This window comes from Sphaerodactylus townsendi, linkage group LG05 (genome assembly GCF_021028975.2).
Source record: "Sphaerodactylus townsendi isolate TG3544 linkage group LG05, MPM_Stown_v2.3, whole genome shotgun sequence".
NCBI lineage: Eukaryota > Metazoa > Chordata > Lepidosauria > Squamata > Sphaerodactylidae > Sphaerodactylus > Sphaerodactylus townsendi.
In genome coordinates this window covers 39,699,831-39,718,880 of record NC_059429.1, presented here as the reverse complement: position 1 = coordinate 39,718,880, position 19,050 = coordinate 39,699,831, and the positions used below count along the sequence as shown (strand labels likewise).

The following is a 19,050-nucleotide window of genomic DNA, read 5'->3' as shown; positions in this document are numbered from 1 at the left end:
CTGCTGCTGTTAAGTGGTGAAATCTCTATCTCTGGCACAATGTTGTACTCAGTGTATTATGCCCTATTTTAGCTTCATGTTAATAAAATGTGGAAAATAATATATTGGCTTTAAAAATTGTTTATTCCCTGACATATTTTCCCTATAGTAAGGAGTCCATGTTTGTCCCAGTAGGGTTTGTGTGCTAAGGTGATAAAGTGTGAAGTATCCTTAAATTAGCTGTAGGTACTACAAGATAGCACATTATTCATTTCTGTAAAGGGGATGGAATTAATGAACAATAGGGAAACATCTAATACTTCATGACAAGTGTTTAAAAAATCACAAGCTGTTCAATATTTTCTGACTTCTTTAGACAGTATTAAAAGTTTACCTACTCATTCAATTTTATTTAAAAGTGCCTGTTTATGAGAGAACCATGAAACGTTGTTTCTGGTTTGTCTATTATGTTTTGGCAATTGAGATGAAGAGTCTACATTTTCCCCTCCAATAGTAAAAAACAAACAAACAAAAAACAACCCCCCTAACCGTCCTCTGTACTATCATGGAAAATCTGCCTTCTCAATAATGTATTGCTTTACTTCATGGTAGATGCAAGATTACACAGGGATTTCCACATCAGAAATGCTAGAGAAGTATAGCATTTTTCTTATGTTTTCTTATGAAATATGTTAATGCTAAGTAGACTTTAAAAGAATCATAAGACTGTAGAAGGTACAGAGTTCATTCACTATCAGCCATTCACTGAAGCTATAATATCCTGCATTCAGGTATTTATATCAGAGGGGACATCTGGGGACAAATGTATTTTTAGTGTTTTTATTTGTCAGCCAGCAGGGGGCACAGTTTTTAGGCTACTGGCACCACAATTTCCGGCTATTGTCAGGTAACACTCCTGATGATACCAGCCAGGTTTGGTGAAGTTTGGTTCATGGGGTCCAAAGTTATGGACCCCCAAAAGGAGTGCCCCCCATCCCCCATTGTTTCCAATGGGAGCTAATAGTAGATGGGCCTACCCTTTTGAGAGTCCATAACTTTGGACCCCCAGAAACAAACTTCACTAAACTTGGGTGGTTTCATAAGGAGAGTCTCCTGCTGATACCACCCAGGTTTGGTGAAGGTTGGTTCAGGGGGTCCAAATTTATGGACCCCCAAAAGGGGTGTCCCCATCCCCCACTGTTTCCAATGGGAGCTAACAAAAACCTGAAATCTGTAACAAAAACTGTAACAAAAACCTGAAATATGAAACTGACCATAGCCCTATTCTTGGACTGCGCCCTAGAACTCAATGTAACACTAAGGCAAGCCTGAACCCCTGCCCTTGACTGAGCCCTAACCCTAAATTTTTATTTTTATTCAATTTATTCAGTGATACATTGTTCCCAAAATTTTAACACAAACCCGAAACCTAAAACTGACCATAGCGATATTCTCACACTGCACCCTAGAACTCAACGTAACACTAAGGCAAGCCCGAGCCCCTGCCCTTGCCTTAACCCTAACCCTAATTTATTCTTTTTATATAATTTATTTTGTCATAAATTGTTCCCAAAATTAATCCTAACCCTAAACTATTATTTTTATTTAATTTATTTTTTGTTACAATTTTGGGAACAATTTATGACTGAATAAATTAAATAAAAAGAATAAATTAGGTCTTTCTTTTTCTATTTATTAATGCTTAAGGTCAATCCTGGAGCAATAGTGACAGTGACATGAAATTTACATGGTCTAACAAAGTAATGCTAGACCAAAGATGCCACCCCCCCCACCCCCAATAGACAATTTTCCAAATGGATGTTGCACAGAAATAACAAGGAAGCGGCAGGTGGGCAAAATGGCGGATTGTGTCAGGTAGGGTCACTTTGCAGGGGTAAAATCTCAGTGTAAAAAAACTGCAGGAAAACCCTACTATGAAGCAAACAGCCACAGGCATAAACAGCCTTAAAGACTAGGAAACTACGGCATAAACTTTTGAGGATCAGAACCTTCTGCATCAGGCATCTCCTGATTGCTTGCTTGTGCAAACCTTGCTGCATGCAACTGGGAACCTACTTTACATCTCACTGCTCTCTTGCAAGTTTCCATCTTTTACCCTTCACATGCCTTTTCACTTTATTCCCATGTTCTGGAGAGCCAGTGGGTTGTAGTGGTTAAGAGTGGTGAACTCTAATCTGGAGAACTGGATTTGATTTCCCGCTCCTCCACATGGGTGGCAGAATTTAATCTGGTGAACTGGGTTTGTTTCCCCATTTTTACGCATGAAGCCTTCTGAATGACCTTGGACTAGTCATAGTTCTCTCAGAAGACTCTCAGCCCTGCCTAACTCACAAGGTGTCTGTTGTGGGGCGGGAAAGAGAAGGAGTTTGTAAGTGGCTTTGAGACTCCTTATGGTTGAGAAAAGTGGGGTATAAATCCAAACTCTTCTTCTTCTTTAGGGGGCATGCAGAGAAAGCTATCTGTTGCTGTTGCCTTTGTAGGAGAAGCAAAGGTGATTGTCCTGGATGAGCCCACCTCAGGAGTTGATCCTTATTCCCGACGTTCTATTTGGGATCTCCTACTGAAGTATCGTTCAGGTATTTTGTTATCAGAATGGTTTTTTTAAAAAATGGCAATCGTGGATTCAGAACTTTGCAAGAATGTACAGACAGCAGAATGTTATAGAATGGCCTGTGGTTTCAGGTGAAGCAAATGTACTCATTGCGTTACCTAAACCTATAACTTATGCTTAGCCTACATGCTAAGAATTATGCTTTTATGGCTGCTGGCTGACCATTCCTTTCTTTGAAGTGCCTTGAGGTCTCAGGTTGCTCTTTGTGTCTTGGAATCTGACATGAGGTCATGACTATAGGAAAGCCTCTTTGCCTCTCCCTGTGCTGTTCTTGCATATAATAAAACCCCAGAGTGGGACCCACAAGGGTTCACCAGGGAGGCAGGATCCCACCCCCTACTTCCCCTGTTGCTCTAGCTCCTCTTTCTACCAGCCTGCTTGTTTCCTCCTGCCCCATGCTACTCACCAGGTCTTCCTGCTCTAATTTTTATTGATTGATTTGACTCATTTGCACCCACTTTTTCCCCAGTGGGAACCCAAAGCAGATTATATCATTCTCCTCTCCTCCACTGTATCCTCACAACAACGCTGTGAAATTGATTGGCTGAGAGGTTGTGACCCAGTGAGCTTCCATGGTATGAGTGGGAATTTGAACTTGGGTCCAACTACTACATCACGCTGGCTCTTCTAGCCAACTACCTGGCCTCCCCGCACCTTCACTTCTCCCATCTTGCTGACATGGGGTAGGGAGGAGAAATAGTTGGCTGGTGAAAGCAAGATGAAGACATTTCTTGATTCTCCTCCTGACCTGGTGGAGGTGATTTTTGCACAGGGGCAGACTGACATTTAAGTTATGGGGAAAGTTCCCAGTGATCTGCTGCCTTTAGGTCACTGGAATCTGGGAGGAAGCAGAAACTTGCAGCACACCAGGATCCACACCATTGGGCTAGCTCCTGGGCCATATTGATTTCCAAAGTCACTCTTTATGTTGCAATATTTTGAGTTACCATGGGAATCCAATATACTGCACAAAGCTCTGTTTGGGGGCCATGTGGTCTCTGATCATTTGAACAGGAGATGGGTTTCCTCCCCACTTTTATTTTTAAAAACAATTTACATTTTTATGCAGACCTGGAGGTCCTCCCCTGCTGGGTTTGTAGAAACTTAAACTCTCCCCACTGGGCAGGTTTTTGGTCCATACGTGGGCCACTCATAAAATAAGGATGTCAATAAAGTAACTCTCACAAAGATATCAAATGTTCCTTGTGTGCTCTCTTATCTACAGAAAACAAAGCCCAGGAAATGCTGTCCCTGGAGCTTCTCCCTGCTTAGGAATGTGTGAGCACACTTAAAAAGTCCCCCCCCCCCCTCCGTGAGTGCAAATATTAAGCTTCCTATTAGACTGAAAAGGCAGGTTATGGATTGTTGTATACATGAGCGTGTGCCCCTCCCCTCACACACTGAATAGCACTGTAGGGCTCAGCAGATTAGTACTTGATGGTAAGCCAGGATAACAAGGTCAAATCCACTTTCCACTTAGGGGCAGAGTAACCTGTTCAGCCGCTACACTTTACATAGTTTGTTCCATTATATTGGCTATGACGTTTTTGCATGTTTTTTTAAAATTTGATCTTTATTAAGCAAAAGTTACAGAGAATCAAAAGGTACATAAAAAATTAAAATAGTAGATTTCGACCATCAGGTTAGTCCTATATTTCCTTATCTCATATACAATAACTAAACTTAATTACTTTGTAGTTATTACATCGAAATCTAAAGAGGGTAAAGGGAAAATAAGACTAAAAGAAAAGGTAGGTATAGAAGAATTAGAAGAGAAAGAAAAAAGAATAGTTGTATTATTTACATACAGTTACAATTTAGGATATTGTATTTCTCTATTATTAAATTTAAATTAATTTCTAACTTAATTCATTGTGACTTCACCTTCAAGTTTTTGCATGTTAAACCTCCTCAGGGGGTATGAGCTTTTGTGAGAAACAGCTCACTTCCTCCAGAAATTTTGTTTAAAGTGCTTTCAGACTCTTGTTCTGTTTACTCCTAAGAAGTTGTTAGGTGAAACCTAACTATATGAGAGAGGAGAGGCCTACAGCCAACTTGTTCAGCTGGTAAATTCCAGCATACTCTTGTCTTTCTTCTCATCAACACCATCAACTAACTGCACCAGGACCAGAGTGAGGGGGAACTCCGTCCAGGGCACACATGCTTCCTGCATCCCCGCCACGCCACCACCAGCCCCTCCCCGGAATGCCCCTGCCACACCCCTACACCGGCGCGCGCCTGGTGTATTGCGCACCCCTCTTTCCCCTGTGCACTACGCCACTGAACTACACGCATATTTCACCGCGTGGCAATAGTGTCCTAGATTATGTCCTTGTTTCCCAGCCTTGCCTAGACATTATTCAGTCCTTAACAATCTCACCCCAAGTTTGGAGTGATCACATGCCCCTTGTCGTTCAGTTGACTTTATGTCCATCAAGAGCTGCAACTTCATCCTGCGACCACTTCTTACTGCACAAAATCAGGTGGAATGAGTTTTCTAGATAGGCCACTGACTCCCTTCTTCATAGTCCTTTACTGATGCAATGCAGATCTTCTCTGATGTTGTCGACATCCCCGGACGACTGCATTGCCAAATTTGAGAATCTGACCCAAACAATGGTTAAGGCCCTCACAACCCCAATCAAAGCTTATGCTTCTCCTAAGGTAACATCTGATCTTAACCATCAACTATCTACCCAATTAGGGAACCACAGGGGTGGGTGCCATGTTCCTACCCCTCTCTTTGATTTTACCCACCTTCTTTTGCGGCTCTATCTAAACCTGGAGGCGCATGCTGCAGTGCCAATGCAGTGCTACCAAACCACCTGCAAGAGGGCTTTCCAGTGGCATGGGGAGCAGGGAAAAGCCCTGAATTCCACTACTGCCCCCCAAAAGCCCCATAGGCATACAGGACTTATGCCATCAAAAGGGTGGTGTAACTCCAAGGGTTGGGACATTGCACTTCTGGCTCTCAAGCCCAGGTGGGAGCTGACTAACATCAGCTGAACCCCCAAGAACGCCCCAGCCTCACCCCCCTGCTAGCGTCTGAGCAGGACACCAGCCCAGCCACAGCCCTGGGGAGGCAAACGTGTCATTGCAAGACTTCACTGCTTGCTTAAGCCCTTTTTCCTGCCACTCTTTGAATGGGGCTGTCAGTCTTTGTATGCAAGTTTCTGTCTCTCTCTCATTGTCATATTTTGATCCAAATTTTTCTCCCCACAACTTCTTACCTGTTCCTTTCCTACTCCCATCTTTTATGTGATGCAGGTGTTGTTTCTGTCAAGGTATAATGGCCACAAACAAAATAAATGAATGGATAATATAGGTCCATTAAATGACAGGAGATAACGTTTTGTATGAGATGGATGGGAAAATGGGAATGTTGATCAAATTGTTATGCGAGTGATGTGTTGGAGTATCTGTTCCTGCTCCTGAATTATGTATTTATTGCTTTTTCAGTTCTATAATTTGCTCATTTAGAGCCTCCTCCTTCAAAGAAGCTCTATTAGAGCCGGTGCTGGCAGATCTCATGGGGGTTTTGTAGCTTGGCATGAGCCTCAAGGAGCAAGGGTAATGCAGAGTTGGTTGACCCACTGGAGAATGCAAGATGACGTAGACAGCAGCAAGAAGCAGGAGTCAGCTGAGTCTGTTGTGTCAGTCTGATCAAAGAGACCTAACGGATTAGGTCTTGTTACATAACCTACTCTAGCCTTTTAGTGTTTAGGTGACTTGTGGAGGCCTCTTAAATCTCCCCAGCAGTCTTTTCTGACCAGAGCTGAGGAGTTTTACACAGCCTGAATTTTTGCCTGTCAACCTCAAGATCACAGCCTCAAGTTACTGAATCCTTTCAGGATCCAAGTTTGTTTAAGCAAAGTTGTCCAGTAATTTTGGGGGAATTACAGAGATTAGCCTTACTGTAGGACATGGGGATTTCCTGGAATTGAATCTCATCTCTAGACTACAGAGATCAAATCCCCTGGATGAAATGGATGCTTTGGAGGGTGGATTCTATGGCATTTTACCCTGCAGAGATCCATGCCCTCCCTAGGCTCCATCCCCAAACCTCCAGGAGTTTCCCAACTTGGATCTGGCAACTCTGCATCCCCTCCCCCATCCTTTGCCGGTGGCCAGTGGGAACCTGGTAACCCTATTTGTGATCCACATTCCTGGAAACGTTGTGCTGATCCTTATGGCCTGTGTTCCTTCAATATGGTGTTAGAGAGTTTATATCTTCCCCTTAGGTAGAACCATCATTTTGTCTACCCACCACATGGATGAAGCAGACATCCTTGGAGACCGAATTGCTATTATTTCCCAAGGGAAGTTGCTCTGCTCAGGATCTCCTGTTTTCCTAAAGAAGTCCTTTGGGTCAGGCTTTTACCTCACCTTGGTCCGCAAGATGAAAAACGTCCAGGACTGTGGAAAGAAAGATGCAGTAAGTGTTTGGCACTATGTGCAGAACTGCCATATAGAATTACAAATACCAGCTATTGTGAGCGGCTTTCCGTTAGTGTAGATTTTATTCAAGAGAGAAGGGACCAGGTAGAATTTTGAATAAACAGGGTTCAACTTTCAGGTGCAGCCTCTGCCCGTTCAAAATTTCAAATCCCTCCTCCCCTTGAAAATTGCATGCAACCCTCTTGAATAGAACATATACAGGTAAGATCCTGCTCACAACACCTGACATGCAAAAGCTATGCAAACACACCTATTATGCAAACTATTCATTCTAAAGCTACCTTTCTACATTTAACATAAGGTGACTTGCAATCACATGGAATGTGCAATCATAAGATTCAAAATGCAAATATACACACATAAAACTACCTCCACCAAAAAATTCCCTTCTGTCAACTCCCAGAAACTCTGTAGAAACCAATCAGCCATCACTGAATAGCTAACAAAAGGGAAAAGCTTTCCAACCATAGGCTGAAGAGAAGTGCTGTTCATTTTTTAAGGGCTGTTGAAATAATCACTTCCAATAATGTTTTGTACTTAAAATGTATTATGAGCATGTTAAAAGTTGATAGTTTTACCTCTCTGCACCCTTTCTGTTTCTTATCTTCCCTTAGACCTCGTGCAGCCTGGGATCCAAATGTTCCTGTTTCTGTTCCAATTGTGTACCAGCAATCAAGACTGAAACTCTAGAACAGGAACTGGATGGTGAGAACAGAGACTGCGCCATTGCTTGTACAGTGTTGTGAAATTGGGTTACTTCCAGTACCATCCTAAGCAGAGTTGTACCCTTTTAATTCCATTTAAGTCAATGGGCTTGGAAGGATATAACTCTGTTAGGATAACATCACTAGTTTCCTAGAGGATATGTCTCTTATCAGTGGCTTCTAACCAGTTTGGCTTAATTAAATCTCCATGTTTGGAGGCAGCAGGTCTCTGAGTATCAGGTGCAAAGCCAATCACTGGGCAAGGGCTGTTGCCTTCCCCTCATAGTTGTGCCCATCTGTGAGGCATCTGACTGGACATGTTTAGAAACATGTTGTTGAATAGATTGGTTTTACGCAATTATACCTTTCTTTCTACCTTTTCTGTTTCTTTTTTCCCTTTAGTTATGTAAACCTTATGTGCCACTCCAATACTAAAGCCCATGTTCTCTATTTCAAGAAAAATTCATTCAACAATACTTTTCTCCCCCTACTCTTGCGACTGAGCGTTTTCCTTTCATTGTGCAGAGGCACGATAGTTTGCTACTCATACTTGATAGGTGAAATAAGATTTTAAGAATCTCTTAGAGCATTTTTGAAGTGAACCCTCAGATATGTTAAAAGACAAAAACCTTAGATTGCATGTGTCATATAGGTAACACTAGCCAGGATACTGTGATTGAAGGTAACCACCCTATTGAGCTTGTATTTGGTGGCAAACCCAGATTTGTCCCCGTGTAATAAGTGAGCTGCCTCTCAGGAGAAACTAGATAAAACATTAGGAGTGTGGTTATCTGGTGTTCAGATATTGATCAGAACCATGGTACAAGGAGGGAATGGGCACTAAGACTTCCTTCCTGGCACCATTTTCCCAGCCTGAAATGTTCTCAGGGAATCATTGAAGCTAATATATGGATATTATACCCACATGCCACAACATGACAGATATTTGACTTTAAAAACTCAGAGGACTCTGTTCACACAATGTTCAGCACTTGTTATAGTCACAGCAGATCGACCCCAGCCTAATGCAACGCTTACAATCCTGTGGAGCATAAACCCCATGGCACTGAATCTATAGAATCAGGGAAGCCATTCCATGTGTTCTCATTATGTATGCCAGTCCTGGGAATACCATTGGAATGCACACCCAGACTATGCTTTTTGCTTCTTAGGTGATCTGAATGAACTGAGTGAACTGATCCATCATCATGTTCCAGAAGCAAGGCTAATTGAAAGCATTGGTCAAGAGCTTGTTTACCTTCTGCCCAATAAGGATATTAAGCAACGAGCCTACGCCAGCCTTTTCAGAGAATTGGAAGAAACCCTGGCTGATGTTGGACTGAGCAGTTTTGGCATTTCAGACACGCCACTTGAAGAGGTCGTTAACCTTTAGACACCCCCCACCCCACCAGTCTTTTCCTTCATAATTTTGGGTGATAATAATTGGATATTCATATCCAAATTGTGTAATGGTTGTCAAGCCTGTGTTTGAATTCCTAAAGAGACAGCAGTTCTAGTCCCTTTAGATTCATGGAAGAGCTGAAAGGACAGCTCTTCCATTATAAAGATTTATTAGCAGGGACCAATGAAGCTGCCATTGCTGCCTCCCCATAGTTGCTCCCCTTTGCCCATCTTCTCTCCCTGGCAGGGGCTGGGGCAGCATGTGGAAAAGGGAGGGCAGGGAGAGAAGTGGCCTGTTTGCTCACTTTCTGTTCTGTCTGGGAGAAAGAAAGAAAGAAAGAAAGAAAGAAAGAAAGAAAGAAAGAAAGAAAGAAAGAAAGAAAGAAAGAAAGAAAGAAAGAAAGAAAGAAAGAAAGAAAGAAAGAAAGAAAGAAAGAAAGAAAGAAAGAAGCAACAGCAGGACCTCTGCTTCCTTCCAACTGCTACTGCTTGCTGCCTTGACAGGGTTAGCAGCTGTGGAGGGAAAAGCAGCACCCCTACCTCAGTGCCCTCCCCACCAAAGACCATCCGTTACCATTTGCCTCCCCTGCCCTGTGGATATCAAGGGCAGCTGAGCACTGTGCCAGCGTTTGGGCTATGAGGGCAATCCCTGGCTGCCCAGGCTCCCTCCTATCCCAAGCAAATTGCCAGCATTCAGTGCTTGCTGTGTTCGTTTCCCAGCTGTCTTCCCGCTATGCCTTCGAATACATCTGGAGGCCAGAACTGCATAAGATCTGTTTTCTTTACTTTTTAAGGATTTTAAATTTCCCCTGTCTGCATTTTAAAGTAGTCTTCAGATTTTTCTGCAAACCTGGGGGTTATCCCTGAAAAATTTCCCAAATCTGTACATGCCTGTACATTTTGTTAGATGTATTGATCTGCATTGTTGGCTGTGTTCGTTACATCCATTGTTGTAAGTGATACCAGGTACTACTTTGGGGTTAAAGACTAGAGACCTTGTTCTCTCTTTCCCTTCCTTCAAACAAATCTGATGTATGTTAATTGGTAACAAATAAATGTTAGTATTATACCTGGGCAGGGGGAAATGATATATTGAGGGTCTCATAAGTGCCCCACTCCCAATATTCTCATGCATCTCTCTTGCAGGTTTTCTTGAAGGTTACAGCTGAAACCCAAAATGCAGGTAAATGTTCCATGATCCAATGCCTAATGAAAAACTAAATATCTGCCTCTGAAAGTATTGGTCACTCATTCTAACTTCCCCCTTACTCTGTATAACATCTAATAGAACATTCCTATATTCTGTCATAATAACATTCTATTCCTCTGTATTGTCGAAGGCTTTCACGACCGGATTCAATTGGTTCTGATGGGTTTTCTGGGCTGTGTGGCCATGGTCTGGTGGATCTTGTTCCTAATGTTTCGCCTGCATCTGTGGCTGGCATCTTCAGAGGTGTATCTCAGATAAAAGTCTGTTTCACTGTGATACACCTCTGAAGATGCCAACCATTACATGATACTGAATCCAGGTCATAACCACTCCCACCAGAACCAATCCTATTCCTCTGTTTGTGCTCCATGTCATTATTTACCACAGACTGGGGTGGGCAGCAGGGAACCAAGGGACATTGTGACATCAGGTCCTGGGCAATTTTAGAAGTTCTGGCAACAAGCTGCTGCCATTTTTGGCAGTAGCCAGTGATTTGTCATAACTTCTAGTCTGATTGTGTTGTGTCTTCCTTGGATAGTTCTCTGTAACACCTGTGCTGATGATAATTCATGTGACTGTCACTGCACTCCTGTGCAGAGTTACCTAAGTCTAAGTCCATTGGAATCAACAGATGTAAACTGGAGTAACTAATGTATTGTTGAAAGCTTTCACAGCCGGATTCAACTGGTTGTGGTGGGTTTTCTGGGCTGTGTGGCCATGGTCTGGTGGATCTTGTTCCTAACATTTCGCCTGCATCTGTGGCTGGCATCTGTGGCTGTGATACACCTCTGAAGATGCCAGTCACAGATGCAGACGAAACGGTAGGAACAAGATCCACCAGACCACGGCCGCACAGCCTGGAAAACACACCACAACTTGGAGTTACTAACGTTGGAAACATTGTGTGAGTCTGTTGACCCTACTTCTTTTAAAGATAGATTTCAATAAGAAGTAAGAATAGTGACTGGATCATGCCCTTTTTATTAAAAGGTGATTAGATAGATTCATGGAGAATAGATCCATGACTACTAGTGATAGTGACTAAAAGAAGCTTCCAAATACCTCTGCATATCAAGGATGGGGAACCAAATCAAGCATCTAACCTTAACCTCTGATTCCCAAACCTAGAAGCCACACATGCGAATGGAGCCACACATGAGAATAATTCCACAGGGGAAAAAGTGAACGCTGGACAAGAAGAGAAAGCCCAGCAAGCTTCTCAGGCAACCAATGGTGCTGTTCGAACCCTCATGGCTCCAAAACAAGAGAGGAGTGAAGGAACCAGACGGAATAAAGGTTGCCGACTTATCCTTCAGCAGATCAAAGCCCTTCTCATTAAACGATTTCATCATAGCACCCGTAGTCTTAAAGACTTTTTTGCTCAGGTATGTACTAATTAGTTATAATCGTTGACATTTCTTTCTCATGAAGTTCATAAATATATTTTGGAAATGTGTCTCTCTGTGTCACAGACCCAGCTGTCTCTGCTCTATGCCTGAACCATCTGATGAATCACTTCCAAGGGCATTCATTTTGTCACAAATCAAGTTGTGTTTGCAACCTTATGCCTGAGTTTAAAAAAAAACATGCAGCATCTACAAGTGAAAATTCTGGCTGTGCTGACAAACAAATGGAAAGGGTAGAGATGAGGGCAGGGTTGGTCAGCTGCACTGTTACTAAGACAGACCCATTGGTGCTATCAGCATCTCAGAAGTCACACAAGTCTCAGTAGTCCCTCTAAGGCTTCTGCACTGCTATGCAGAAACTCACTCTCACTAAGATGCCAACAAAAACTCCCCCTGCCAGGCGGCTGCCCAGCCTGTGTGGCACCAATACAGTGCCTACGCAGTCACACATTTTACAGGGAACCCTTGGTTGGAGACATGGCCCTGTGTGCCAAGTAAGAATGCTCATCACATCAGTTATGGGTTATCTATCCTAATCTAAGGTTAATCTATAAGATCTAGGGCCCAAAGTATATTTATCTATCATGTGATAGCCAGAAAGCCTGCACATGCATATGTTGGGATTATTTTAAGTTGAGAAAGTAGCATAGGAGCGAGGCTGAAACCCCCTTTCCTCTCATTTAGCAGACTGAATCTGAATCAAACCCTTTCGGAGCTTCAAAATGGAGGTGTCACAGAAAACTTGCAGGGGAGGTGTGGCTGTCAGTCTTCTTGGTGGTTATAGGGTAGATGTCACATCTATTTCAGATCTTAGTACATAACCATCCAGTTGATTCTGTATGTGGTACACCTTTTAATCAAGGATTATAGTCCTCTGCAATTAAGAAAGCAAGTAAAATGAAAGCCTAATTCTGCACCCTAATTATTATGGGTGCGGAATGAGAAGCAAAATGGGGCATGAAGTTCTACTCCTCGGGCCCTGGAAATTCCATATATATCATCTGTTGCTTCTGACCATTAGGAGACACTGTCTTTTTAATCTTCTCAACACCACCTAAGGAAGATGCTTCTTCTTAGTATACATTTTGAGTTTGTAGCAGATTTGACACTATATGTTGGTGCTGTGTGTTTGCGTGTATGTGATCTGCCACACAGAGATTCTGCTGCATGCAAGTGGCTGATATTTTTTCATGTTGCCTGCAGATTGTTCTCCCTGCCGGCTTTGTGCTGCTGGCTCTGGTCCTTACTGTCCTCATCCCACCATTTGGTGAATACCCCAGTTTAACTCTCCACCCCTGGATCTATGGACACCAACTCATGTTCTTCAGGTTAGAACATGTAGATATTCCAAATAGACATTTCTTGCTAATATCTTTTTGCTGAGTGTTTTGTGATGGAATTGCTGAGTGGGCTTTAGTTCTCTCTTGCTTTACTCCAATATAAATCAGATGTGGCTGATTTCAGTCAGTGCCTGTGAATTAGTTCTCTCTTTTTTCAGATTTTTAGCTTAAATTTTGCATTTTCCTTCGGCCTAGGTAGTATAATGTTCAAGAAATAAAATTAGCCATGCTATAGCCATTTTCTGGAAAGCTAACAGTATTGATGCTAGCTAGCAATGAAGATTCTTTAGCTTTCGTGTATGAGATTCATGATCTGAGCCAAATTATTTAGCTTCCGCATAAAGAACCTTGCTGTATCAGGCCAAAATGTCATGTGTACAAGCACCTTTTTTCCCTGCTGTGACAAACCAGAGGATAATCAGTCAATCTTTATTAAGATTATAGACCAGCATAAAATAAATAAAACATAACTAAAGGGATAAAATGTTTTAAAACTGTGGATATATATGTAGAAGAATCTACTGTTAAAAAGAAATTGAAAACACAAGAAAGTGTGGAAGCATAAAACAATAGAAAAGCATAAATATTAAAAGAGAACAAAAGCTAAAGAAACTATTAAAAAGACAACAAAAACTATAAAAAGGGGAATATTCATAGGGGAAAAATAAAACTGGTAAATAAAAGTTTACAACTATCAGATCCTGCTTTGTAAACCAGAGGTGATTGAAGGTTCACGGCAGAGGCACCAAGTCTCTCCTTTTTGCTCTCAGACTTGTACTGCCATCATGGCTAATACCCACTGATGGACATGCCTTCTATTATTTGTCTGATCTGACTAATATCCTATGGCACTGAGTCCCACAGGTGGGCTTCCTGCCCCATCATTCATGCTTCATTTCCAGAGATGACATTGTGTGAACCAGCCCCTGATACATGAAAGGACTAAGACAACTGGATAAACCAGAGAGAAGGATTGCCAACATTTTTTAAAAAATGAATTCTGTTATAGCAGTTAGATGTATTTGACATTTTTAAAAATGTCCTCATTAGCAAAAAAAAAAAGCATGTCTGTATTTTCATTATGTGTTATTTGCTTCATTTGGAAATAAGTGCCTCTGGCTGTTTCTGCACTGCAAAATTAAACCTGTGCACCACAGGTGGTTTTTTTTAAACCTGGGTCTATTTTATCCCTGGGTGTTTTATTGAAGGAATCCAGTGAAGACTGGGAGGAAATGCTCCAGATTGTTTTGCACGAGTCCAGGACTTCTGTATTTACTTCAGAAGCATACCTTAGCATGCCCAGTGTCCCGCATTCTGATTGGCTGTTGTTTTTGAGTGGCAGCTTGAATTAACATCAGGTGGCTGAGCAGGAAAAATAAACCAGTCCTGCTCCCAATTGGTTTTTGCACAGTAACAGGCACAATCAGTGTCACACCGGTTTTTTTTTAAACCTCCAAACTGGCAGTTTTTAAAAATCCCGGGGTAAAGGAAATGTTGCAAGGCAACACCGGGGCAGACCTGCTTTAGCACTGGTAACCATGTGGAATTTTTGACTGCACAGGAATATTTTGCTCAACCCAGGAAATTTTGACCATGCGTAAACGTCCTCATTCAAGGGTGATGATGACATTCTGTAGCCTTCTTGCAGTCCTGTTAAAGCTTAAGAACATAAGAAAGAGCCTGCTGGATCAGACCAGAGTCCATCTAGTCCAGCACTCTGCTACTCGCAGTGGCCCACCAGATACCTTTGGGAGCTCACATGCAGGATGCGAAAGCAATGGCCTGCTGCTGCTCCCAAATAGCTTGTATGCCTATTTTATCATGGGTTTTGAATGGTTCACTTCTGCCATGACTCCACTCTATCTGTGCAACCATCTCATTTTTGTTTTGCACCTGTGCTGCTTCTGTAATTCAACATCTCTTTATAGCCTAAATCTCATACAATCTCATTAGCAATGAGCGGCCTGGAAGTGAGCAGATGGTTTCTCTTACTGACGCCTTCCTAAAAAAACCAGGATTTGGAAATCGTTGCTTGAAGAAAGAACCCCTTCAGTGAGTCACTTTGTTTTCTTTTCAGGGTAGCACCCCAGGGGGAGGGGCTGTGGCTCAGAGACAGAGCATCTGCTTGACATGCAGAAGTTCCCAGGTTCAGTCCCCATCATCTCTGGTAAAAAGGATATATTAGGTGACGAGAAAGACCTCTAGCTGAGACCCTCGAGAGCCACTGCCAGTCCAAGTGGGCAGTACTGATCTTGATGGATCAATGGTCTGACTTGGAATAAGACAGATTTCTGTGTTCATTGGTAGGTCTTGGAACAGGAGTGAATAGTCTTTCCCAGCAAATTGAAACCCTGAATAATTGTTTTTTTTCAGTGTCAGGCAGCAAGCCAGTGGCAAAATAAAAATATGGAATCTGCTCTTCTACTAGTTTTCTATTACTCATTATTACTATCTAGTGTACCACTCTGCCTCTCCTAGTTTCTATGACAACACAATCTAAGTTTAATAGTACTCCCTGTTTTACTACCACCAGGCAGTATGGTAAGGAAGAAGCCATGCTGTTATAAATATGTAGGGAAAGACAATGCTTAGACTGTCTGACAGGAAGTCTGAGTTCACCCTGCAGAACACAAAAACCCACACCCACTCCTGTATCTAGTTAGGTAGCCTAATTTGTTGTGTGGCAACAGACAGAACACTTAAGCTGTGTTAGAATCTCTCATAGTGACCTCTAGACATGTCCAAACAGGTTAAATACCCATTCCATCACCCTATGTAAACCCAGTTCATTCTATGAGAGTCCTCTGGAATCTTTAATGGAGAATTATTAACATCTTCACCAAATTAAAAATACTTTACTAGAAGATTCATGGCTGTTAAATGGTATCAAAATTTATACTAATGTGTGCCAATACAATTTTTGTTACCTGTCTGTAAGTAGGGATAGTAGTCTTTCTGATTGTTCAAGCTGAATTTGTGTTTCTGATCTGTTTGGGAGCCACTCATTTTAACTGTGGGCACTATAGTGAAGGTGAGATATGTGAGTATAATAAAATTCTGGAGATCCAGCATGATCAATGTGATAACGATTTTTTTCTCTGAATCCATATTCAGGAACTATACTTGCATTAATGCATCAGCGACTTGGGAGACGCCAACTGTTCCTGATAACGTCTCTGTTCTTTTTCGCACCAACAAGTGGAGTGCTGACAACCCCTCTCCCGTCTGCAAATGCAGCACAGAGAAGAAACTCACTATGCTACCTGAGTGTCCATTGGGAGCTGGAGGACTTCCTCCCCCACAGGTATTGTGCAATGTTTGTATGCCATTATTCACTGGTCTGAAATGCTGTGGTTGCTGTCGAACCATCCTGTTTGAACTAGAGTTCCAGTTCTGGATTGGGAAATACCTGGAAATTTGGGGGATGGCAACTGGGGAGGAAAACGTTTGGGGAGGACCTCAGTGTGGGATATTGTCCTAGAATCCCCCTCCAAAGCAACCATTTTCTTCAGGGAAACTGATCTTTTTCAACTGGAGATGAGTTCTAAATTCTGGGAGATTCCCAGCCACATTCAAAGGTTGGAGATGCTAGTTTGAACCCCCTCCCCTTCCCACCCTTGCATGCCACCCCTCACTCTCTCCCTCCCTCCCCTTGCATGCCACCCCTCCCTACCCCTTCGGTGCAACAAAACCCCTTCAGTGCAACAGAAGCAAACCAGGCCATGGAACTGTGTAGAACAGTGGAAAAGAGGAAAATTAGAATCATAATCGTTTTGGTCCATTTTAGTAGCTACTGAAAGCAGGCTCCCAGTTACAGGGGTGAAAATAATCCAGTAGGGAGCATTGGTAAGAAAGCATCCAAAATGTTACCCTCCATCTTTTGCTTCAAGCCCTGCAGGAGAGTACTGGTAAAAAAATTAAATTTCTTTCACCCCTGCCCAATTACATTTTGTTTCTGAGCTTTCATGCCATGTTATAATTGTCTTTCTAGTAGTAGGAAAATATTACTTTCCAAACAGAATTGTCAAAGGCTTGCATTTTTATTCCAATTTCTAGGGCCCATCAAAATGATACTTGAGGGCATTTGCTGAGCTAGCCTGGTTGCACCCTGCAATCACTTGCCTCTGCAGCCCTTAACCACCTGCACACTTAGCTTACTGCTTGACAAGCAGCAAAATGCCCTGTTATTTATGGTTTTTTAAATTAAGGGGCAGAGTTAATGAATGTCTGCGGCCAAATCAATGACAGAGCCCTTTTGCACAGGCACTCAGATTTCTCTGCTGGTTTTTTTTTTTTTTTGACAAAAATAAAAATGCAGTGGGTTGTTCAATCTGGGTTTGCTATAGTTCCCTTGTGCCTCTGCTTTCAATGTTCAAGTCAGCATAGGAGATGAGGTATGCAGAGCCATATTCTTCCTTCCCTCTTGTTCTTTTAAAACAGAAATGGTTTTCATTTAGATTTGCTACAACCTTTAGGAGTGCTTATGAGAAAGTTACTTCTTGAAAGAGAGCAGGATACACGTGAAAGAAAATGAGCTGAGTATTCAGGCTTACTTTGTGCAACAAGCTAATGGACTGGACTTTTAAAAAGCAAATTTGCTACAGTATGCCAATGAAATGCAACTTGGACCTTGGAGTTCTGGGTTAAAATTCATTCTCAGTTTTTATTCATTGAAAAAAAATGGAATGTGTTGTAACTTTCTGGCTCCATTTCACCCATTTATTAAATTGAAATAAATATTACTTTGCTTGTAGAGTGTTTGAAGTGATGAATGAGAGAACTCTCTTGATTCCAGGGCTGCCGACAACCCTGAAGTAAAAATGTCCTGCCCCTTTAATAATAACTTAACGTGTGGAAATGGGCAGCTGAAGCTTTACTGAGCATGGAAGAGAGATTTGTTTGCTAATACACTGGCATCATGTTGGGCAGTTGCTAGACTAGGTAATTGCTAGACTGGGCATTATAATGTCATTATCTGCTTCAGTAGAAAACAAGGAAGTGCCAGAAAACTCACCCCCTGGGGGGTGATAGAATTCTTTCAAGAAAACCATTAGGTATATGGTGGCTGGCCACTTCACGTTTCTCTTGGTGGTGATGGAAAATGCCATCAAGTTCCAGTTGACTTAGGATGACCCATAGGGTTTTCAAGGCAAGAGACATTTGGAAGTAGTTTGCAATTGTCTGCCTCTGTGTGGGCTGACAGAGACTATTTCTGCAAAAGCATTTAAAACATTTGCCAAACATTTTGAATTTTTTTAGAAGAATCGTTTTTGTGGGTTTTGTCTGCATAGCCTGTAAAATAAAACATTTCAGATTGAAAATGTTCTTTAAAAAAACAAACAATCACACATCTGTGGCTTCAGTGCTACAATCTCCAAAACCTTGCCGATTCTGACATTGAATCTACATAGCTTCGAATCTACAACACAATTTGGGGGGGGGGGGGGGGGAAAAACAGCATAGTGGTGTTATTGGCAGGCAGTAATGAATGTATTAATGTACAGCAATGACAGAAATGGTGGGTAGCCATGATGGACAGCTGGAGAATCTTTGAAGAAGCAGAAAATGGCGGATGGCCAGAAAAATAAAAATAGCAGAGTCAGAGAGCATGGAGGTTCAAATTCAAGCAGGAGAAATAAAATGTTTCCTGTTTCTCTGCACAAGCAAGAAGAAAACATTTTGAAAACGTTTCCAGAAAAAAGATTGTTAGTTTAGATCCAAGTAAAATGTTTTGAGGCTGAAATAAAACATTTTCAAAATGTTTTGGGGGAAAAGCTGTGTTGAACTCCTTGGAGGAAATGTTTTATTTCCTTCCTTAAAATGTTTTATTTTGGCTGTGTGGAAAGGACCAGAGTTTTGAGAGAACTATGACTGGCCTAAGGTCACTCAGCTGGCTTCACGAGAGGGGTTGTGGAATTGT

At 42.1% G+C, this 19,050-nt stretch overlaps 1 protein-coding gene across 1 annotated transcript in view; it reads left to right on the top strand.

Moving 5' to 3' along the window:
• Positions 1 to 19,050, top strand: part of ABCA4 (ATP binding cassette subfamily A member 4) — a 158,989-nt gene that overhangs the window by 101,677 nt on the left and 38,262 nt on the right. Inside the window, exons 23-31 of the mRNA XM_048496239.1 lie at positions 2,439 to 2,576; positions 6,853 to 7,046; positions 7,684 to 7,774; positions 8,946 to 9,151; positions 10,321 to 10,357; positions 11,513 to 11,769; positions 12,994 to 13,118; positions 15,084 to 15,182; positions 16,245 to 16,434. Of these exons, the coding sequence (XP_048352196.1) occupies positions 2,439 to 2,576; positions 6,853 to 7,046; positions 7,684 to 7,774; positions 8,946 to 9,151; positions 10,321 to 10,357; positions 11,513 to 11,769; positions 12,994 to 13,118; positions 15,084 to 15,182; positions 16,245 to 16,434 (1,337 nt within the window). The remainder of the gene's footprint in view (positions 1 to 2,438; positions 2,577 to 6,852; positions 7,047 to 7,683; positions 7,775 to 8,945; positions 9,152 to 10,320; positions 10,358 to 11,512; positions 11,770 to 12,993; positions 13,119 to 15,083; positions 15,183 to 16,244; positions 16,435 to 19,050) is intronic.